Raw genomic sequence first — 23,420 nt, forward strand, 5'->3', positions numbered from 1 at the left:
AACTGTAAATTCTTGTCCCAATTAAGTCGCAGCGACGTGGTTTTTAGTGTTAATTTTTCTCAACAGTAGATTTTTTTAAATGCATGCAAAAAGAAGGACAAATATGGACAGACATCTACCTACAAAAGGTACAATAATGGCACCAGCTTGCCCTACATCATATTGGTCAAATGCCTGGCCAAATGTGTTGAAATCAATATTGCTATCATGTATAACTATGTTGTTATTTTGTTTGTTTTGTAAATAACATACATTGTAATTGTTATCCTTCTTTACACAATGGGAAAACCTAATTCCATGCATTTTAAAAAGTGACATAATAACTACCTTTTGTTTTAAATTGGCATTTTAAATCGATGATTTGGTATATACTTAATAAGTATTTATATTTTTGGGTTAACTAAATAAAAATAAATAAATAAAATAAAACAGAAAATCATGTTGAACCAACCACATATATAGTGAATATCATTGTCATATAACTTACATTGAGCCAACTAGATCATTCAGATGCAACTTGCCTATAATGTATTAGTTGGAAGGAGGTCTAAAACCTTTTACAGTGTATTTTTGTAGCATCTCCCCCCTCTGTTGCCCCCTGTGTTGTCTCAGTAAAGTCACCAGAGGTGGAGCGTGGGACTAAAGGGATTTTCTCCCCTCTGCAGTGGGCAGGGAAGGGGTGGAGCCTCAGCAGTAGGGGGCAAGGGGCGGGGGGCCGGTGGAGGAAAGGAAAAGTTTGACTGGGTGGTTTCACAGGGTGCAGAGGCATTTCAGTCAGGGCACATATGCCTCAGCTTTGAGAGGCACTGCTCCCGTTGGCTGGCCAGCATCCCAGAGCAGGCGGCAAGACAGACAGACAGGGTCAAGTGTGAGAAACAGAGCTGGGGAAAAAGTTACTGTAGTTTAGAAAGAGGGAGATACGAGGACTGTGGGAGAAAGTTGACTGTGGTTAGGAGAGAAACGAGGACCTGGGGCCGACGTTTGGACGCTCCTGCAGGTTGTCTTTCAGCGGTGTATTTATATCCTCGGTGAGTTTGTGTGCCTACAGTTGACAGCCATGGCGGATGCAGGTGTGAAGAAGCCTAAGCAGGAGCAGCAGCCCACTTTGATAGAGGTATCCTACGACGATGAAGAGGTGGCCCTGGTGGCTGCCGCCACAGAACCGGCCGTAGAAGATGACCCTGCCGAGGAGGTGGACCTAGTGCTGCCCGCCGACTCAGAGGAGGAGAAGAGCGAGGCGCAAGTGAACGGGATCATGATCCTGAGCCTGCTGGACAAGATCATCGGGGTGGTGGACCAGATCCAGCAGACTCAGCAGGGCCTGGAGACCCGACAGGAGGCCATGGAGAAGTCGGTGTCGAGCATCCAGGGGGACCTGGCGAAGCTCTCCAAGAGCCACTTGGGCACCGCCACCACCGTCAACAAGATGCTGGAAAAGCTGCGCAAGGTCAGCGTCAACGTGAAGACAGTGCGCAGCAACCTGGAGAAGCAGGCAGGCCAGATCAAGAAGCTGGAGAGCAATGAGCACGAACTGCTGAAGAGACGCAATTTCAAAGTCCTCATCTCCCAGGTGAAATGGGGAAGGGGGGGTTGCTGATTGGCTCATGTCTGTGAGTTTCTCTCTTTATCCAGGCAGTATTCATTGTCTGAGCCTCATCAAAATAATTCAGCATACTGTTAATATTATTGTATGATGCGGTAACACGTGCTAGATCAAGAATTCGAGTCCCACCATGGGGTGCGGTCATTGCGGTGCAATACATTCTTCATGATGCACAGGAAAGTCGGAGGGATGCGTGAAATGCACCTGAAAAGTTATTATTGTACTGTCACAGCAACCTTTTGACATCATCACCAGGGTGACTGAGTGAGCTCTCTTCACATCTTGGCATGAGTATTCCCTCCGCCATTTGAACTATGTAGTCAAATGATTGATGTCACGACTCACTGTAGTGTTGTTATAGTCCAAAGTCCGATCAGAACTTAAGGCTTGGAGCAGGCTCTGTAGTTTACAGCAGCATCCAGTGTCCACTAGTTGGATGCTGTGGTATGTGGGAATTAACTCTGTGTGTTGCGTCGTCATTAGGGTTGGGACCTGGAACCGGTTCTTTTTCAGACCCGGTTCCAAGATTGAGGAAACATAATCGGTTCTATTGTATTTGGAGCCGTTTCTGGAACCGTTTCTTTTTTATCACACTGTCAGAGCTGGCATGTGGACTTGACGTCTACTATACAATTACTATACCAGTGAGTGTACTCTCTCAGAGTTACAGTTCTGTAAGGGTCCATTTGGAACCCTCTATAGGAATCGTTAAAGGAAACCGTTAAGGAATCGGATCAGAATCGTTAAGGAACCGGAATCATTAACTTCCTAAAGGTTCCCAACCCTAGTTGTCATTTCATAATATTCCCATATGATAGACTATCATCATTCTCTAACAGATAGAGAACTGTACCGCTATCATACCGCTATCATTGGCAAGGACATGAGTGAGGCAGACTTTCGTTACCCAGGGAGACTATATAAAGAGCAGCAGAAACCCTGGGAGTGACTTACTGTAAAAGATGAGGTCCATAATAAACACTGGCATGCCGGTGTACATGAGACCAGACTAACGCTCCACTTCTGAGAGCTCAGGTGGCACAGACTTGGCAGACCTTGTTGTACTATGTCAAATTAAGATATTCCTTTTATTGTGGAGGTTTGACCATGATGTAAACTAGAGCTATACTTAGTATAGATAGTATACTTAGGTATAAGAGATGGCCTATATGCTAAGTTGCCCCACCTGCTCATGGGCGGGCATGCATTGACAGCAGTGTCTCTCAGTAGTTATAACCTTCATGCTGCATGCAGAATAATATTTTGAGATAATTCCTCAATCTTCTCAACATTCATAATAGTTTATAATTAAAAAATTATAAACTCATTCATATATTGAGTAGGCCTATACAAAATGCATTGGAAATGCCAATCTAAATATTATCTTATCTATATACCTGGAATCTACATCCCTAGTAAAAAACTAAAAATACGTCTGCACTCTGCACCATCATGTGTAAACGGAATGAATGCAAGTTTGCGTGTGTGGCTCACCGATAGGTCTATATCTACCAGGCCAGCTTGTACTTGAGACCAAAGTCTTTTTTTAGCAGACCATGCTGTAATGTCTGGGAAACAGCTTGCAGCCTGCATGGCAGGAACTCTGCTTTACTTTATCCTGACCGACTAGTCTAGACTACCACTACCACTACCACTACAATACAAACCGAGAGAGAATACAAATGAAGACATCAATGATAGTATCTCATCACTCACCTTATTATCTGTATTTCTTTATCTAGCCACATAGATGACGAATCTTCCAGTTAACTCACCAACTGGGTTACACATCTTGAATAGTAGTAAAACAACAGTAGCTGTGCTCTCTGGCACTGTAACTAGTAAAATAAAACAGAAATAACTGGAATATATTTAACATTTTGTTTTGCAAATGTTTTGTTTTGTCAAGGTGTTCTTTTACTTGTCATGCTCCAATGTGCAAGTTTTCCCATTAATAATGTATGTGTGGAGTCGGGGCACTAGTCTTGGACAGTGCTTGGTAGACGATTTGTGCGGTCTAACTTTCAGATCCCCCAGCCGGTATGTCCACTGTGGCAGCAGGTTACTCTATTGGCATTTAACAGAAACTCAATCACCTTCATAAATTACTGCAGTAAAGCAGGTGCCCCCCTGCGGTGTGTGACAGTGACATAAATGGACTGCATTGAAATGGTAAATGGTGTCCACATTTCTAGATACGGCCGCTCTACCTCCTGAGTGTGTGTGTGTGTGTGTGTGTGTGTGTGTGTGTGTGTGTGTGTGTGTGTGTGTGTGTGTGTGTGTGTGTGTGTGTGTGTGTGTGTGTGTGCGCGTGCGTGTGCGTGTGCGTGTGTGCGTGTTGAAAGTGTGTGCATTTGTCACCTCCCTCCACTGGCTTTCAATCACTGAGAGTATCAAGTGACAGGTCAAGTGATAGTTGTAGTTTGAGTTCTAGAAACATTATCATAGTATTATTTGTGTCATGCTAGCTCTTACACTTGAAGCATATTTTGTGTGTGTGTGTGTGTGTGTGTGTGTGTGTGTGTGTGTGTGCGCGTGTGTGTGTGTGTGTGTGTGTGCGTGTGCGTGTGCGTGTGCGTGTGCGTGTGCGTGTGCGTGTGCGTGTGCGTGTGCGTGTGTGTGTGTGTGTGTGTGTGTGTGAGTGAGTGTATATATGTAGGAGGCAGTATTGGATTCAACTAGGTGTTTCTCTCAGGTTACCATCATTCTGTACCCTGAGAATAGCCACATCCCTCCGTGCTAGCGTCTGGAAAACACTTTGACAGTGTTACTTTATAATTACACCTCCATTGATGGCAGAACACTGTCCCCTATAGCAACAGGTTAAAAATCGATAGCTAATTTTACATGTTACATTTTAGTATAAATTAGGGCAGTAATTTATGAAAAGACATACTAAAAAGAAATTTGGAGATACACGGATTCTGCCCGATGCAACGTTATACTAATAAAACTGAGTTGGAGGGCCTTCACATTGACTCTGAGTAGGAGGGCCTTCACATTGACTCTGAGTTGGAGAGCCTTCACATTGCAAAAGCCAAAGGCCAGTCTGTCAGCACCTCACTGGAGACTGCAGGTGGTCAGTGACCCGGGAGCTCACTCCTTGTCCAGATCTCACTCTCTGCTAATACTTCCTACATTCCTACATACTCAAATCCTTAAGTGTTCTTCTAACACTGAGGGTGTAGAAATCAGGGTTGCATATCGATTTATATCAATCCCTTTTTCAAATAATCAAATAATCGTGACGCACACTTATTAGTTATGATAGGGGATTTTCCATTAACCCTTTATATAAGTAATTCTTAACAGAGATATCTGTCTGAACTTTTCATGAACTAAAGTTTGATTTGTGCCCATGAAGTATGAACATCTATTGGAGATACTTGCCATGTTCCTTGCTAACGCCTGAGCTGAAAGCAACGGGCATCCCTGCAATTATTATTTCTCAGACCATTCTAGTGATATCATACAATAATTGCCACATCAGTTAATAAAAAACAATTCTATATTAACAAATCAAAACAAATACATTTGAATGGATTTCTTATGATTGACTAAATTGATTCATCTGATTAAACACGTAAGCCCTATTGTATGCTTTGTCGTCCAGCGGTGTCACGCAAAAATACAAAAAACAGCGGAGCTAAGCATGAGCTCACAAGTGAGATTGTAGATTTGCTATTTTCTGTATTTTAATAATCAATTATTATTTATAATCATATAATCAACTGATTAGTTTAATTAACTGTTGCTTCCGTAGTAGAAATGGACATTTAACTTCAGAGTGAAATGAACAGTGAGAACTACAGAGTATGACAATACACAGGCTTTATAACTAATGTTGACTTGTCTCGTGGCCCAAGATGCCTGTTATGTGTGTATAAATGTCATTTTACGCTATATTTCTTAAATCTTGACATTCTGATAATTCAGTGTGATGTGAATGTAATGTATGTGTGTCCCTCAGTGATATGGCTCTGCTGTCTGTCTGGACTGAGGGTCTGACTCTGTTTGGCAGGAAGTGAAGGACAGTGATAATCACTTGGTCGTCTCTATTGGGGAAAGTAGACTATGCAGTCTACTTTCAAGGGCCCTTTGCCTCATCCAAACCACTTAGCACTTCATAGTGCAGTCACAATGACCCAGCTTACAGCCACTTTAACCACTTAAACCCTAACATAGCCCAGGGGTCTATACTAGGCCTCCTCGTGTTTTCCCAGTGCATCAAATATAAAAAATAGCAGATCTATAAGCTCAGAATAGCTCAGAATAAGCAAAGTTGCAACAATGCTCTAGTTCAACCATGTGAATGGGCAGAGAGGCTGTCTCTCTAATAGGCTGAACATAATAGTAATAAATAATTTATTACAAATAATTCAACTTATTGTCTATGAGGAACTATGATCCAAGGCATGAATCATAATCTTTTCCTCATGCAAGAACGCCTTGCAGCAGCATGGAGAGAGGCCATAAGTAAACAGCAACACCAAGTTAGTGTTCTGATTCATCTCTTTGGTATCTCCCCTCCTTCTCCCTTAAGCCTTCATCCAGTACATGTGTCACTCAACAAGAATCACATGAAATACATGCCACCTTGTGACACATTCTTTGGTTGAAAGTCTGATATTTCTGACGATGTATAAATTAGCGTATCCCTCTCTCTCATTCGCACACGCCTCTCATATTCCGTCCATACCGCCACAGCCCCCACCCATCTCCATCTTCGGGGGTGGTGGAAAGATGTCTGTCAGGCTCTACATTTCACTGTTGCGTGTCAGTCCTGTCCTACAGTTAGTTATGTACAGCCAGCTCCAAGTTCCAGTGCTTGATGGCGTGTGTCTGCTTGTGCATGTAAAACTTTGTCCCCCACCAGCAAGTGCACGTGTGCATTGTTCCATTGCGCACGGTCTGTCATGCATGCCATGTGCAATGTGCTCATGTGCATGGGCAATTTTGCACATTTCACATTTTGTGCATTATTCATTGGTTTGGGGAGAATTTTCCATGGCACTTATAATTATCTTTCTTAAAGATTATTTTGTTGCATTTTATTCATTTTATTTAGAAGTGTATCTACAAGCCATGAGAGATATAACAGGAAGATGAGCGGGACTCTGATCACAAGGACCATGGCTGATATAATAATGATAGCTACCCCTTAAGCCATATACTTAGTTGACCCTGGTCACTAATCAGAGGATATTAATACAATCTGGGAATACATTTCTTACCAAGGATTTTCTTCACCAATGTGTTTGTAAAGGTGTCTACTAACATATTCCACATTGGTTTCTATTCAACCACCCTAGGGGCATTTTTGACAGCTGCTGAAAGTTGGGGTACCATACAACCATTATAAGACAAAATGTTCTAAATTTCATTATGCTTTAAGTAGCACGAAAAACACTCCTTTGGCTAAAAATCACAAATGAGATGAGGTCAGCACATTTGGGCATATTTGGGCAAGTGGCTATGGCCAAACTAGGGGGTCTATGGCCAAACTAGGGATCAAACTAGGGGGGTTTCATGATTCTGAATCCATTCCAAACATTAGTTTTGCACGAAAAACACTCCTTGGGCTTAAAAAGGCCATAGCCATCGAGGTCAGCACATTTCGGCACATTAGGGCACGTTTGGGCAAGTGGCTATGGCCGAATTTAGCCCAAGGAGTGTTTTTCGTGCAAAACTAATGCTTGTAATGGATTCAGAATCATGAAAACCCCCTAGTTTGACATGTCACATGCTACTTAAAGCATAATGAAATTTAGAACATTTTGCCTTATAATGGTTGTTGATGGTACCCCAACTTTCAGCAGCTGTCAAAGATTCCCCTAGGGTGGTGGAATAGAAACCAATGTGGGATATGTTAGTAGACACCTTTACAAACACATTGGTGAAGATAAGGTAAGAAATGTATTCCCGGATTTGACATTATACTGATAATATTCCCTGACTACACCCAGAGGACTGTCCTTGGCCCCTCATTTTTATCAATCTACACCGAATCATTTGCTGACACTAGCCGATCTGTGAGCTTGTAGATTGACAAGCAGAATGGTTCAAGCTACATGTTGAAGCTTCAGAACTTCAACTAGAAGTCCTGAAGTCCTGTGTTTGTAACACCAACCAAGGACCAACATTTTGCCCCTCCTTTACTATCTGTATTTTCTGACTCGGACTCTCCACTGAATATGTGATTTGTGTTGGTTGGGGTTTGTAGGTGATGTCATTCTCACCTTTCCGCTGTCACTGCCATTAGGATACTGTATGTGTGTGGCAGAAATCCGATCCCTTGCCATTCCTATAGGCTAAGGCCGAAGGTTTGGGACCTCAAACACTGTGCATACTGTATATGTAATATTATCACACTATGTACCAGTATGTGCAGTGATGCTGTGTACAGTATTAGTGTACTATTTGCAGGCTTTGCATATTTAACACCTTTCGATCTTTTAATACCTGATTTACTGTTTGGTTGTTTAACCAGTCTGTCTCATAATATGACCCTGAGGCAATTCCGAAAACCAGATAACCATGAATATCTGTCTGCCTGCCTGCAGTCTGAGGAGAACACAAGTGTTCGGTCGGGAGATTGTATGCATCTGGCATTTACATTTGTACCTTTATAATGCATTATAAAGCAAAGCAAAGCAAAGTTACTATATTTACCCAGGGTAACTGGACTAAGCATCAGATACTTGTTTACAGCCAAGCCCTGCTCATAGAACATTTCATGGTAGTGGTTCAATGCCTTGCTCAAGGGCACTTCAGCGGTGGTAATTTTAACATGCCGGTCCAGGGATACGAACTGGCGACCTTCCGGTATCAAGACCGCTCCGCAAACCGTTCGGCCACCTCTGCCACAGACAAATGCGGTCTTCATAAAGTGTTACTCATTAATTAATATACATTAATTAATACTAACCAAAACAGACGAATCATCCTCCTACATATTTAGTATGTTACCAGTACCACCACTATCTACTGTACCTATACTTATGTAACAAGCGTGGGCAATATATACACACACACACACACACACACACACACACACACACACACACACACACACACACGAATGAATGAATGAATGAATGAATGAATGAAAAAGGAACGGTTTTGGACATACAAGGTTTCTACCCAAAAAATATATCTTTCCTACTGATTTACTCGTTGAGGTATATGTCAGGTTCTCATCCAGCTTTTTAGCTAAGCTGGGACGTCTCTTCATACAGTAGCACCTCCCAGCTCTACTGTATGTACATGTATACACTCTGCTTACTCCAAGACTCGTAGGCACACAACTCAGAAATCACAGCCAAAATACCAAGTTTGCCAAATCGTGTGACTACATATTAAATGAAAACTGCTGGGGTAGTAGATTATAAATACAGCAGCAGCAATGGAATGAAGCGCTGCAGTGTCCGCTTTCCATGAGTGAGTCTAAATTTAGCCACATACTCGGCACCAATTGATTGAGAGTGTGTGTGTGTGTGTGTGTGTGTGTGTGTGTGTGTGTGTGTGTGTGTGTGTGTGTGTGTGTGTGTGTGTGTGTGTGTGTGTGTGCCCATGCTTGTTACATAAGTATAGGTACATTAGACAGATCTAGTAGTGCAACTAGCGTGAACAAAGCCAAGCAATATGGCTTCCTTCCCACATCGCCAAGCATTATTGGGCAAGAATGACAGCTCATGAATCACTGCATTATAGCTCTACGTAATCTGATCTTTATAGTCTGATATGCTATTGGCTGATGCTATATTAACGTCTGTTAATCATGTTCTAACTAGATGTAGATTGCTCTCGTGCTGATTGCTTATCATTTTCTTATACTGTAGGTCTAGTAAGAATTTAGTAATTACAATACTAATCATTTATAATAATATGGGGGCACGGTGGCACAGTCGGTAGTGCTGTCGCCTTACAGCTAGAAGGTCCTGGCATGAGTTCAAGTCCGTTGCTCTCCCCAGGTTGGCGGAGCGTGTGTAGAGCCCAGGATCACATTAGATAATTGACAGTGACACAGGGGTGAAAAATGGGTTGCAAAATCGTGGGATAAAAAATAAAGTTTTATTTTCCGAGAAATCCTGCTTGGGGTGCCAGATTGCTCAGGACCGGCCCTGGCTGTAACCGTGACAGCAGATCCCATAGCCCGAAGTCGGACCTTAAATATTGGAAAAGTGAAAAACAGGTTTCCTCGCGGTCTCAGACTTAGCGTAATGCCAATACCCATGTGCAAGTTCAGATGAATTGCTCAACCCATGAACCCACTGAGAAGAACCTGCGAGAGTGTGACTGTGTGACTGACAGACAGAGGTTTCCTTAAGTATATGTAGTTAGGATACTGTATATGTTGGATCATGTAGGATAAAAACTGTCCGGTGTTGTAAAAGTACAGTCCAAGAAAGTATAAGCTCCTAATTTAACATTAAATGCAAGAAACCAGATAGAAAGACTGCACTGATAGCTGTTGATGTAGTTTTTAATTATTCATCAGTTATGTCTTAGTCTTAATTAACTATAACCAGTAAGACGCCCTGAGTAAGACGCGACCTCGCCCCGCATCCGCCTCGTTGGCGGCAGACTGCTGGGCGAGCCCTGGTGCTTTGGCATGGGGGCTCAGATCAACATATGGAATGAATTAAATTCTGTACTGGCCATATATGGAGCGTGTCTTGAGTGTACAGGGTTTGATGAGGTCAGATCAACATAAGGAATGTTAGAACAGGCCAGCTCTATATATTAAGATCTAAGGGTGGCAGCGGGGGCAATGTCTTGAGTGTACAGGGTTTGATGAGGGCCCAGGTAGGGCCGGGCCTTAAGTTTCGGGCATGTTGAGAACTCTAGTTTTCGTCGGCTGCCGGGTGCGGCTCCACTAATAACTTTGGGGCGGGCCCTTCTAGAGTTTGAATGGACAGGTATCAGTCAAAAGGCAGACATCGAAGAGGAAGGACGCGTGGGGAGGGATCAACATACTGTATGGAATGTCAGAACAGGTCAGGAGGTGTGACGTGACACACGGAAATGCAGGTTTATAGTAGTTCATAGTAAATATAACCCTGTGTTGTACTTTTCAGCAACGTTACTTAATCTGTTACTATAATACACCATTACAGGCACGCACAGCTTTGTTATATAATTTGCCCTAGCTAGCGGTGATCGCTGCCAGTTCATACAGACACAACTGGAAAAGTAAATGCATGGTCAAACCCTGAGATTCCACTTGGTTTTCAGTCATAGTTGTGGGAGGCAGGGCTGAAGCATGGAAAAGGGCTTTCCCAGTCTGACTTCTGTGCATGAAGTCAGAAACTACTGTGACAGAAAAGCTAAGGAACTCGCTTCCTGTGGCGCATACTCAGGCTGTGTAGTGACATCACCATGGGTCTTAATGGAAACAAAATGTTCTCTCTTACATCTGCCTGTAAGGAGACACATTAATACTGCACAGCTTGACTGTTGGGGGACAAGAGAGCATTGTGTGTTCCACAAAACAGAATAGTTACTGTATACTCTCCTGCATTACAACTTCAGTTGTACTAACAGCTTCCTAAATGCCTGGCTTAGTAATCTCCAATGTCTAGTAGAACATAAGGGCTGACTGTGATGTGGCTTATATTACGCTGCCATAAACTCAACCACAATTTTACCAGGGTAACCAATTGATAAAACATGCAACTTTATTTGACTCTTAAGGACCAAAGTGTGGTGCTTCATTGGCATTGGCATGACTTAATTGGTCATTAACAAGCATGATGTTAAATAGCACTAAAAGCGGTTCTTAATTATTTGGCTCATAATCTTATAGGGGAACTTGTTTTGGGAGCTATATAGCACCTATTTTATGTAGCATCTTTGTCAAATGGTGCTAGAACCATTAGAGGTGCATGTCTATTCTTCCAAGCTGTACCAGTTGAGATCCTCTAAGAACCATACAGCATTGTTATGTAGTGCCTCAACAACCCCAAAGAACCGTTTAAGAACCAATGCAGAACCAAAACATTTTGTGTTATAAACACAAACCACCACCGTCAGTCTGTGAGAGCCACCCCTCCCCTCTAGCTCCTTCTAGAAGGTCACATGGGTGATATCACTGTCTCCTAGTTAAATGTGCTGCACAGCTTCACAAAGTGGGACAGAACCAGACAGCTGCCTATGTGATCCACCACCACACCTACCTTTCATCACACTGCCTTTAAAGGAATGGTGTCTATCTTAATAGTGCGTGTGAGCCAGAGGAGAGAGAGTGTGTGTGTGTGTGTGTGTGTGTGTGTGTGTGTGTGTGTGTGTGTGTGTGTGTGTGTGTGTGTGTGTGTGTGTGTGTGTGTGTGACTGTGTGTGTTTATTTGTGGGTGTGGATGCTGCATATGTGGTTGTGTGAATGATCAAGTGAGTAAGTACGGCTGCATGGTTGAACACATGGTGGGTGTTAAATGCCTTGGTTCCGGATGGTCGTCGTACATGTTATACGACTTGAATAACAAATAGGATGCCAAGTTAACCTGCTAGCCCTTGTCTATTGCTGCTATACCACTGTCATGATGAAGCTTTCCGGGTAATGAGTTGCATGGGTACAGAATTGATGCGGCAAAACTAATTCATGGGTCACTGAAATAATGCAACAACAATGCAACAAGTGTTGGCAAAGAAATACCGGTACACAAGTCATGCACACCTGACACCTCAGTGTTTATTTTTTACAAAATATTACCAAAATGGACCTGAGTGGCCATACCTGATTGGGTCTGAGAAACAGAAGGTCACTGTTCGCCCCATCCTTGGTGTATGTGTCCAAGTGTCCCTGAGATAGACATTTAACCCCTAATTGCTCTCCATATTGTATTAATGGTACCCATGTCTCCTAATAGGTAGGATGGGTTAATGTATTAATGGTACCCATGTCTCCTAATAGGTAGGATGGGTTAATGTATTAATGGTACCCATGTCTCCTAATAGGTAGGATGGGTTAATGTATTAATGGTACCCATGTCTCCTAATAGGTAGGATGGGTTAATGTATTAATGGTACCCATGTCTCCTAATAGGTAGGATGGGTTAATGCAGAGGACAGATTGTGTTAATGGTACCCATGTCTCCTAATAGGTAGGATGGGTTAATGTATTAATGGTACCCATGTCTCCTAATAGGTAGGATGGGTTAATGTATTAATGGTGTCTCCTAATAGGTAGGATGGGTTAATGTATTAATGCTACCCATGTCTCCTAATAGGTAGGATGGGTTAATGCAGAGGACAGATTTCACGTGTGCAAATATACAGTGACAAAAATACCCCAAAGGAGTGGGGAGTCTGGGGACCTTATTATTATTATTTATATTTATTATTATTATTTTCTTTTTACAGGTCTGTGACATTATTTTCAATAAGCACAGGCTTACAAATAAATGAAACAAACCAACAAACAAACAAGAACAATTTCATTATTTTATTGATATTGTTAATGGCGAACCCTGACAACATTGGACAGTAATAATTGTATGATCGTATCAGTAAATAGCGTCTCAGTCCTGTTGAGGGAGGGAAAGATAGATGGAGACAGCGGGACAGAGAGAGAAAGATGCCAGTGGGTTTAGTCAAAGTGACTGCAGTGGTCTCTTTATAGCGCTTGATCAGGGCCACGCACTGTTGGCTCTGTTGTTCATGGCAACAGCCCTGTAGTTAAGTGATCCTTGTTGTGTGTCCTGCAGAGAATGCTCTAGCTGCCTCTGACAGGAATTAAGCCAGATTTATACGTTGTTGTTATATGGCAGTGCTTTGCTTGCTGAAATTAAACGGTTTTCAGCTGAGGATGATTTACTGTATACAATGTACTGTATACAAGATGTATTAGGCTTTAGAGACACCAAAAGCATGCCGTGGTTTTATGGAGTGAGGGTGTTCCAATGCACAGGCCATGCTTGAAATGATATAGATGGCATGATATATCTCATGCTTTAGTGTTGTCCATTTTGATCTCTTTTATACAGTAGTAGCCTATGTCGATCCGTCTCTATCTCACCTCTCTCTCTTGAGCCTGATATATGTTTTGTCTCTTTCTCACAGAGACAAGCTCATGATGAGCCTAGGGACAGCGTTGGCCTGTCTACGCACGGCACGCATGCACACACACACGCACACACACGCACACACACACACACACACACACACACACACACACACACACACACACACACACACACACACACACACTCAAAACATCTTTGACTCTGCCAACATTTCCATGAGGTATGATTCATCGTTCTCCAAGGAAAGAAAGACACATTACCAACAGAAGTCTCTCTCGTTGAAAGGACACAGTCACACATACACACATACCACTATTACTCTGGCACCAGGCAGAATACTCGATTGTACGGAGCGCAGCGCACACTTTTCCATCGCTGGTGAGTGGAAGGAGATGTGGAAGGTAACACAGGGACGCTAATGGACTTTCTCATTCTGTCACTCTGTTCTGTCACTTATTTGTTCACATGTCAAGGCCATAGAAAATAGAAATGCTAAATCGTTCCTGTTCTCTGTGATTGTAATTAGACAATGTGATCCTTGAAAGGCTGGCTGATATCTGCAATATAGGCCAGTGGTCCCCAAACCTTTCAGGTCGAAACCCAAAAGAGAGATTAGACGTTTGCCCGGGACCCAAAATAGTGAAAATCAACTCTTACAATTCCAAATGCTTATCAGGGTGAAATATGATCATGTTGGGGGTCCCCAGTTCAAATATAATTCTTTTTTGGGGGGTCACGGCCTGAAAATGTTGACCACTGAACTAGATATCTTAGTAGACTGTGTAAGTGGCACAGTGATTTAGTGCATGTCCTGAACATGTCCTGAGCCATACTGTTACTTCCTGTTTTGTTTATGACTTCAACTGTTCCCACTTCCCAGCATGCCCTGCACTGCCATGTTTCCACTGACTGTAGCAGCTTCCTGTTCAGGCCTCATAACTGCGAATAGAGGTCCAAAATAACTGTGCGTGTGTGTGTGTGTGTGTGTGTGTGTGTGTGTGTGTGTGTGTGTGTGTGTGTGTGTGTGTGTGTGTGTGTGTGTGTGTGTGTGTGTGCGTGCGTGCGTGCGTGCGTGCGTGCGTGCGTGCGTGCGTGCGTGCGTGCGCGCGCGCATGTGCGTGTGTGCCGTGCACACTGTGTGTAGATAGATTCATAGTATAATTATTGTATAGTATTTGTTTACTGTAACTGTAGTGTATTTGAATACAAAACTAGCATTTCAGTGTTGTTGTTTCAGTGTTGTTTCCTATAGAGCCATTGCGCAACATAAACCTTGGGACAATACATTTCTGTATTGAAATCCACCCATGCAGAAACTTAAACCATGGGACAATACATTTCTGTATTGAAATCCACCCATGCAGAAACATTCCTAGCATCAGCATTTCAGATTTGCTTTGGCTTGCTCAGAATGTGTAACATCAGAGCAGGGGAGTGACACTGTGCAAAAGTGTGCATGTATCGTCCAGATTTAATCAATGTAACACTAAACAGGTGATAGCCGTCAATGTAAACGTCACAACACTCTAAGGACACGAGAGGTGGATGGTTGCCACAGCGACAGTGCCCTGTGTTTATCTGTTGCTTTGCAGAGGGGAGGGGTGGGGTTGACTGGGTGCAGTAGTGGCCAGTAGCCAGAGAATGATAGATGGAATCCAGAGAGGGGGACAGGCAAGCCCAAAATAAACCCTCACAGGGCAGGTTGGCCTGGGACCCCAGTGCCCCACCCCATACACCAGCACCAGATAATAAGGCAGCAATGTCAATTTTATAATAGACTCATATGGCAATATTTTAACAGATCAAGATAAAGAGATACAACTATATGCTGTGTCGGGCTTACTACAGCAGTAGAGTGTAAAAAAGGCTGGCATCTACTACTGTAGCACTCATGTCATGTGTGTTGCTTGTACTTGTAACAGTTGAAACGCTGCCTCTAATGTCAGTCTCATTATCATTGACATCCCTACTGTACACACTATATACAAACAGAACAGCTGTCAAATAGGCTCTTTATGTCAGACTAAAAGGTTATACTTTTTTGAACGGCTGCAATATAGTCACAAAAAAGTACAGCTTTTCTATAATATATACTGTAAATGAGGCTTAATGGAAGAAGCCTCATCTATGTAGTTGGAACAAATGAAATAAAATACCACAAATGAATGAAGGCTGCCGAAGGAATCCATGCAGATTGCAATGAGGACAGTAGTGCATTTTCCTAGATGGATTTAATTCTAATGGACAGGGTAAATGTTCTTAGAGCAATGAAACAAACTTAATGTGCTCTTTTGAGGTGAAAGTGAGATGAGAGGAGGAAAGGAAAGTGACCATATGCCTCAAATTAGATGGGATATATTATATTGATATTCTCTTGTATATTTATGACATAAAATATATATATATAAATACAGATTAATATGAATATGAACTAAATTGTCACTTTGATTTCATCTCTTACAAGTGATTTTCAGCATAAATTCCAAATAAAAATGTCAATTCCCACAGACTCTTATCACCACAAGGTATTAAACAAGAGGCAAAAGAAGCACAAATCATAGTATCTTACAGCAGTGGTTCAGGACTTAGGAACAGCAGCCGCTTGCGCTTGGGAATCCGAAGGTCCGCGGTTCGATTCCCCTGGGTTAATGTCAAAGTCACTCAACCCCTAAAACGCATGCGGTCTCCGAAGTTACTCAGCCCCTAGCCTCGGAAACCCAGACGTTACATTTATTCTTCTCCCGGCGGATCCTGCCAGGAGCTTCCTATGCCATAAAAAGCATAGTTGAGTTCCAGTCTACTCAACCCCTAACCTACTGTATAAATGCACCATTTATCATTTATATCTGCGTCTTTTCCTTCTAACAAGATCATTGTTACTGTTACTGGCTTATAATTGTTGTTTAATGATAATGTTAGTAATGGTTTAGATAATGTCACTGTTACAAGCACGGCAATGCCCACAGACAATAATGTTTAATCTATAATGGCAGAGAAGATTAATAGATCTCTCATGTCAGCCAGCCTGAATTAATCTGTTGCAGGCCAGCGAAAATGGAAGAAAAAGGTGAGATTCACACTGGTCTGGAAAAATAGATAACCTTTGTGCTAAATCCTCCACTTCCTGCTGTTAACACATAATGCCATCCCCATCATCCTCTCAGTCAGAATACACACGCACGCACGCAGGCAGGCAGGGACGCACGTGCGTACACACACATGCATGCATGCACAGTCGCACACACACACACACACACACACATGCAAACCCAGCTGATCTCTCTTTGTGTTCTTCTTATACCTTGTTGCCAGGGGCCCTTGATATTTCCACCAGCTTGTACAGTTTACAAGGGGAAGCTCAGAGATTGCTAAGCTACATATAGCCACGGTTTAATTAGGACCCAAGAGCACATAAGAGTAGACACACATTGTGGTGTAAAATAAGATTATTTTCAGCCTGAATACAGGAACAGGACACACAATTCAGGCAGCTGAGGGAACAAGTGAGCCAGGCAGGAAAGTTCACTGCCCAACACAGGATTCAGGATCACTGTTGCTAAATGCCTAAATTGTAAATTGTACTATAGAGAGTATGCGCATGCTTAAAGTGAATGGCACATCGAGTGGCAAATCGAGTGGCAAATCAACAGGCAAAGTGAGTTTAACATCGTTTAATGTTGTTTAATGCAATCAGATATGACTTTTCTGTGTGGATGTATGGGCTGTCAAGGCCAGAAAGTATTTTTTTGCCACTCAGTAGGCGTTCCTGCATAACTTCCTGGTTTGATGATGATGTCACGCGCATACCCTCTATTGTAATACTCTGAGGTGAGGTACATGGGGGTGCGTGGGCAAGTCGGCAAGGCACTGGCAGTCGGTGTAGTAAGTATGCACCAATGCGTTCTGTGCTGCAAAGGGTTGGACGTACTGGCCTGAGGTGGAAAGCCTGGTGACGCGAGGTTAGAACTGGCCAGGCTCCCTCTACCATTTCCTGAAGAAGTTGACTGAGCCAATCAAGGACAACTCTTTGGTGTGAAACCGCTGTGTGGAGTTGGTCCGACGGTAACCTCTGGGTGCATAACTGCCATGTTAATTCTGTCAGAGGCAGGTAACGAATGGTTAGCCACAGCCTCCACAACTTGCTACAAACTGGTGGCATTGTGATAAATAATAATTCTTCCCACTGGGTTCAGTGAATCACGATTGTTCTGTAACGGTTTTAAGCAGGAACTAAATGCAGGAAAGAGTAGGTATAGGTATTGTGAGGTGAAACTATAGTTCAATTTAGCAACAGGCTGAATATATGAACAGGAAACACAAACATGGGTAGCATACGGGACCATCTAATTATGTACAATAGAATTAAACAGGCTTAAATACAGTATAATCAACAGACGATCAGTCAGACTTGTAGGCATTATGTACTGTACTACCACACAGGATAACAGGACAATCAACACAGGGACATACTGTACTGTACTATACTAGCAGATGCACATAAAGAGCTTCTCTTACTGTATGTGTTGAACAATCTCTGGGGCCACCAGTCAGGAGTCTAAGTAGGAGTAGAGAGGTGCGGCAGCCGGCAGGGTGTAAAGTGATGATAATAAAGTCATCCATAACTTTAAAGACAGATCTCGCCGTGAGTCAAAGGCATGTTGTCGGGGGTCAGGGCAGTGCATTGGGAGGGATGACATTCATTCTTATAATAGATATTTCTTTGTCCCTCTGCGACTATCTGGTTGCACACAGACAGCATGCTTCTAAGTTTGTTTGAATGTAGGCCTAGTTATTGAACTACAGTAGCTGCTCAATGAATGGCAGCTGTCAGAAGAACAGCAGTTAATGGATGAGCAAGAACTGGTGGTTTTAAGTTTTCTTCATCTGATTATTAACCCACGTAAAATTATTATACAGAATCTCTTTTTGTAATACATGAACGCAGTTCAGAAACAGCCAGGATATGTTGCCTTTTTACCACTAGGGGGGAGTATAAGACTGGAAAAATAAACTGAAAAGAGTGCAATTGAGGCCTGTTTTCACAGGTGCTCACTGGCTAGTGGCTGCACACAGTGAAGTCGATATTATCCTTGGCTCACAAGGTAATAATGCCCTACACTTCTGTAGTGTGTTTAAAATATGTTAATAAGCTGTGAACATTTTGTAATGTTTAGGTAGGTCAATGTATTAATACCTGACAAGTGGAACATGTCTAAAGTGAAACTGACTTGTGTTGCAAACTTGCAATAGCCACAAAATGTTTTAGAAGTGCAAGCAGGCCCGGGCCAGCCTAGCGGTCCGGCCGGGCACCTAGGCTCCTAATGCGGGTTCGAGTCCCGTTCTTGACGAACTTTGCTGTGTGTCACTCCCCGTCACTCCCCGTCTCCCTCGTTTCCTGTCTGAATTACAAGCAGAAATATGTTTTTTTCAGTCCAGATTTGTTTCTTTTGATCGATTATAGATAGATATGGACAAATGTTTAAATACACTGCACAATGGAAAATACTTTTCCTTCTTGGAATTTTAGTGGCATAGGAGCGAAATTAATTTAACCTGTTGTTTGAGCCAAATCTGGGTTGTAACTAAGTGGTTTGTTGAACTCCCCCTGTTGTTGTGATTGTGGACTTCGTTGACATTATATTTTATAAGGAAGTATTTTGACATGACATAACATGGGTATCTTAGTGGTGTAGAGAATCTTGTAGACCAGGCCCATTGCATGTTGCTGTACTCTGTCGTCAACCCTAAGCCATTCTAGACTATCAAAATGGGCAGGAGTGAGGTGGGTTCTGGGAGTAAGGCCAAGTAGTAGTCTGACCAGTTTGTTTTGGGACGTCTGAAGCCTTGTTTTAAGGGCCTTTGAGGTACTGTGGCAGTGGCACCTTGAGGTGCTGTGGCACCATGAGGTGCATGCATAGTCAAAGAAACCTTGTATGAGGGCTCCTGTTAGGGTCTTAAAAGGTTTGCTTTTCACCATTATGACAGGAAATGCATTTGTGTCTAGACATGCCATTGCGTGCAGGCCGAGGTTTCGGTATGACTTTATCATTAATGTGTTTCCTTGAAGCAACAAAGATTTAAGATCTGTAGGGAGCTAGCTGTGCCAACCACACTGACCTCAGTTCTTTCTTTAAGATGGCAGATGACTTTGATGCCTTCAAGCAGCATTTCAACAGTTGCACCACTAGATGGGGCGCAACAATAAAAAAAACAGCCTACATAATGCTGAATAATGGCTCATGCATTCATATTTCCAATTTCATCTCCATCCTGAAGTCCATTATTAATTTCAATTTCTCAGAAATGATATAAATCACAGTTATCAGAGCCTGTGAGTGGATCACAAAAGTGTAATATGACTCAATACAATTAAAAACAAAAATAAAGTTATAAAGATATCCAATTCATTTAATTGATTGTGTTCCATGGACACATCAGGGAAATTACATTTAATGTCTTGACTATTATTTAAATTCAATTTCTGTTTAAAACTCTTTGGAACAACATATTAGTAGCCTCCTTTCACTGACTGCTGCAGGATTCGGTGGAAATGTTTGTGTTGTTGCATTGCCTCCATAGCCCTTTTCACTAATAAGTAAGTAAGCCTTGCTGAGCCATGAGGCTGTTTCTTTAGCGTGAGGCAGCTTGACCCCCTGGACATGAATGACGCTAGTATGTCACTGGGACTTACCCCCAATCCAAGCCTTGATGCTGAGTGCCAAGCAGGGCACTGGGTCCCATTTTTCAAAGTCTTTGGTATTACCCAGCCGGCGATCGAACCCTGACCTCCCAGTCTGAGGGCGGACACTCAAACCACAAGGCCACTGAGCTGGTAATTTCACTAATGTTGCATGTTGTATCTTTCTTGTATCACTACAGGAAGAACCACCAAAGGAATCCAAGGCCAAGTCCGAGGAACCTTCAGTTGCTGAATGTGTGGAAGTCGAGGGCCTGCAGCAGATACCCGAGGAGGGATGCGAGGGGGTCGTCAACTCAGATGAGGAAGTGGAGATTGAAGAGACCGTCGAGGAGTCTCGGGCCCAGCGCATCAAACGCAGCAGTAAGGAACGCGTGGACAACATAAAGAAGGCCTTCTCCAAAGAGAAAATGGAGAAGAACCGGCTAAAGACCCGGGAGAAAATTGAAAAGACCAAGCAGAAAACTCGTGACAAAATGGAGAAGACAAGACAGAGGACCCGTGAAAACCTGGAGAAGACCAAGCACAGCTTAGAGTCGCAGATGGGAAAGCTGAGCACCCGCATGACTCCCAACCAGGAGCGCAAGGAGAAAGTGAAGACCTCCACAGAGGACATAAAGAAGTCCCTGACCCCTGACCACACCGTCCACGCTCGCTCGAAGTCAAAGACGGCCGTGTACCGGGTGCCGCCCTTCACCTTTCACGTGAAGAAGATCAGAGATGGGGAGGAGGTGGTGGTGCTGCAGAACACAGTGGAGGCCCTGGAGGTGGCCAAGATTGAGGGCCTGCCTGGGGCAGAGGAGGATGGGCATGTTGGCCTGCTGCACGTGGAGGTGGCGGAAGGGGAGCTGGTGAGGGTAGACAGCCCAGAGATGGAGGTCTTGCTGGAGGTGGCTGAGGACTCCAAGCTGGTCCTGGTGGATGTGGATGTAACCAAGTAGACTGCTCCACTTCTGTGCACTTCTGGGATGAGATGAAGGACGCTACTGAGAGGGATGAAGAAGAGAGAGAAACAGAGAGAGAGAGAGAGAGAGAGAGAGAGAGAGAGAGAGAGAGAGAGGGGGGGGGGGGGGGAGAGAGAGAGGGAGAGAGAGAGAGATCATTGATTTGATTTTGATTACGAGGACAAAATGTTAACTCTAAGCTGACTTTCTGGACATGATCACAATCTATTATGACTCATTTATTTTCTGTTTTTTTCATATAACTTTTTTTCATTCAGCCAACACTGACAGGGAGGACTGTTTTTTGCTTCTAGTGTAACATTTTGAAGAAAAAGACAGTAGTTTATCAATCACGCTGCAGGATGTTCCTGACCATATTTCTCAGCTTTTTAGTTATAAAGTGAATATTCTCATTCGATACAATTATCCCAGATCTAGATGTTGCAGATCACGCTTTTTCATTACATTTTATTGTGTTTGTTTTCCGAAACAGAGTGCCAGAAATTAAAAGTATTAAAAAGTAGCATTTGCTATTGATAATTTGATGTATAATTGCTATGTAAAAATATATACATCAGAGAGTATGGTATTGGTAATAATGGTAAAGGGTTGACAGAAAGGTTTGTTGTTATTGTAATCAGTGTTTTTGGTCAACTCATGTAAATGAAATGAAATGTCTGGATGACTGAAGCAAAGGCACAATTTGGGCCTTCAGAAGAGGTGTCAAACAGGATTTTAAAAACAGGAGGTTATAATGTATTTCCTTGGTTGAAGAGTTTACAGATATTTGGACCTGAGATCAGATAATAAAAATGTCTTCTACATCCTGACAGTTTTCTGAAAAAGCTATGTTTCTATGTCAGTCGTTCTTCGATTTTTCAAAAATAGCAGACCTACAAGCTCGTAGCGCGCCACTCGGTGGCGCGCTATGAGCTTGTAGAGCTGCTATTTTTCAATAGCTAAAGCATAACATAATGCTAACACCAAAAGGGGTTCCCGCCCAAAATGGGTTAAGCAGATAGGTATAAATCAGTTTGAGATTAGATTATGAAGCTTTTTACTGCCACTGTGGGCTTGGCTCACTCAGGCTATTTGTGCAAAGTGTCAAGATGTAAAGTTTGTGACATATTAAAGGTTGAAATGTAGATGATTGAAATTCAAATTATGTATCTGTTATTTGAATTTATGTCAGGGAATGAGGTTTGGTTTGATCGATTCCTCCTTTGTTGAAGTACCACAGCATTCATAAATCCATAGTTCATGCAGTCCTACTCACTGAAAGCTACTCACTGTGACTACCATTATTTTTGCTGGCAACAAAAAACAAACAAACAAAACAAAAGTTTGTTTTGTATTCAGGAAAGGAGGGATAAAAAAAAGATTTCCACTTCAAGAACATTCTACCATAGGTTCTGAGTTGTACAATATTATTATGTGGGATATGGGTGCCTCTTCTAATACTCTATAGCTATAGTCACTAACATTTCATATATCTTTAAATCATGATAAAAAAAACGTATTGTTATTGTGTTTTTTCAATATGCATGTTTAATAATATTAAGGTTATCGGCACATTTTAAAAATGACTACAATGTGTTTGTATCTAGGCTGTGTTGGATTGAAGCTGGACATTGTAGTCTGACTGTAGACACTAGACACTGTAGACAGTGTTGTCTATAATATAGCTACAGTGAGTGCTGCACATACTAGGCTATAAACATGTCTTGAGAAGAACAGTGTGTCACCAACTCACCATGGTCACAGCTCATTACAGTAAATGTTCATATCTCTACAGAACAATTTTCCGAAAGACCTGAAGCAAATTTCATGGTAAAATGGCTGTTTAACGACAGCTCATTCCACATGCCGAGATGCAAAATGTCATGCTAATAAGCCTATCTCACAGAATTTCCCCGCCCCCCTTAATACGCCCCCTTTCGGGGTTAGTGGTGATAGCGTGACGTCACTCCATAGACGCTACATGTTAACAGAGGTAATTTAAGAAGTCTACAACTTTTGTTTTCTCAAGGTAAGGTTTGTTCTATCTGTTCGAGCTGATTTACCATCTTGTTTGCTTCATAATAATATTGGTCTGTCACATTTTTACATTAGAAAATGTACTTAGATTCTCCAGAGAAAAAAACGTGTAAATG

At 42.5% G+C, this 23,420-nt stretch overlaps 1 protein-coding gene across 1 annotated transcript; it reads left to right on the plus strand.

Annotated features, from left to right (window-relative positions):
- Nucleotides 1-738: 738 nt before the first annotated feature.
- Nucleotides 739-22,047, plus strand: cavin1a (caveolae associated protein 1a). The gene is made up of 2 exons (XM_079519445.1): nt 739-1,570; nt 20,506-22,047. Exons 1-2 carry the CDS (start codon nt 1,058-1,060, stop codon nt 21,262-21,264), a joined length of 1,272 nt encoding a protein of 423 aa, XP_079375571.1. The 5' UTR covers nt 739-1,057; the 3' UTR covers nt 21,265-22,047.
- The last annotated feature ends 1,373 nt before the right edge of the window (nt 22,048-23,420 follow it).

The sequence above is a fragment of the Electrona antarctica genome (assembly GCF_951216825.1).
Source record: "Electrona antarctica genome assembly, chromosome: 14".
Classification (NCBI taxonomy): domain Eukaryota; kingdom Metazoa; phylum Chordata; class Actinopteri; order Myctophiformes; family Myctophidae; genus Electrona; species Electrona antarctica.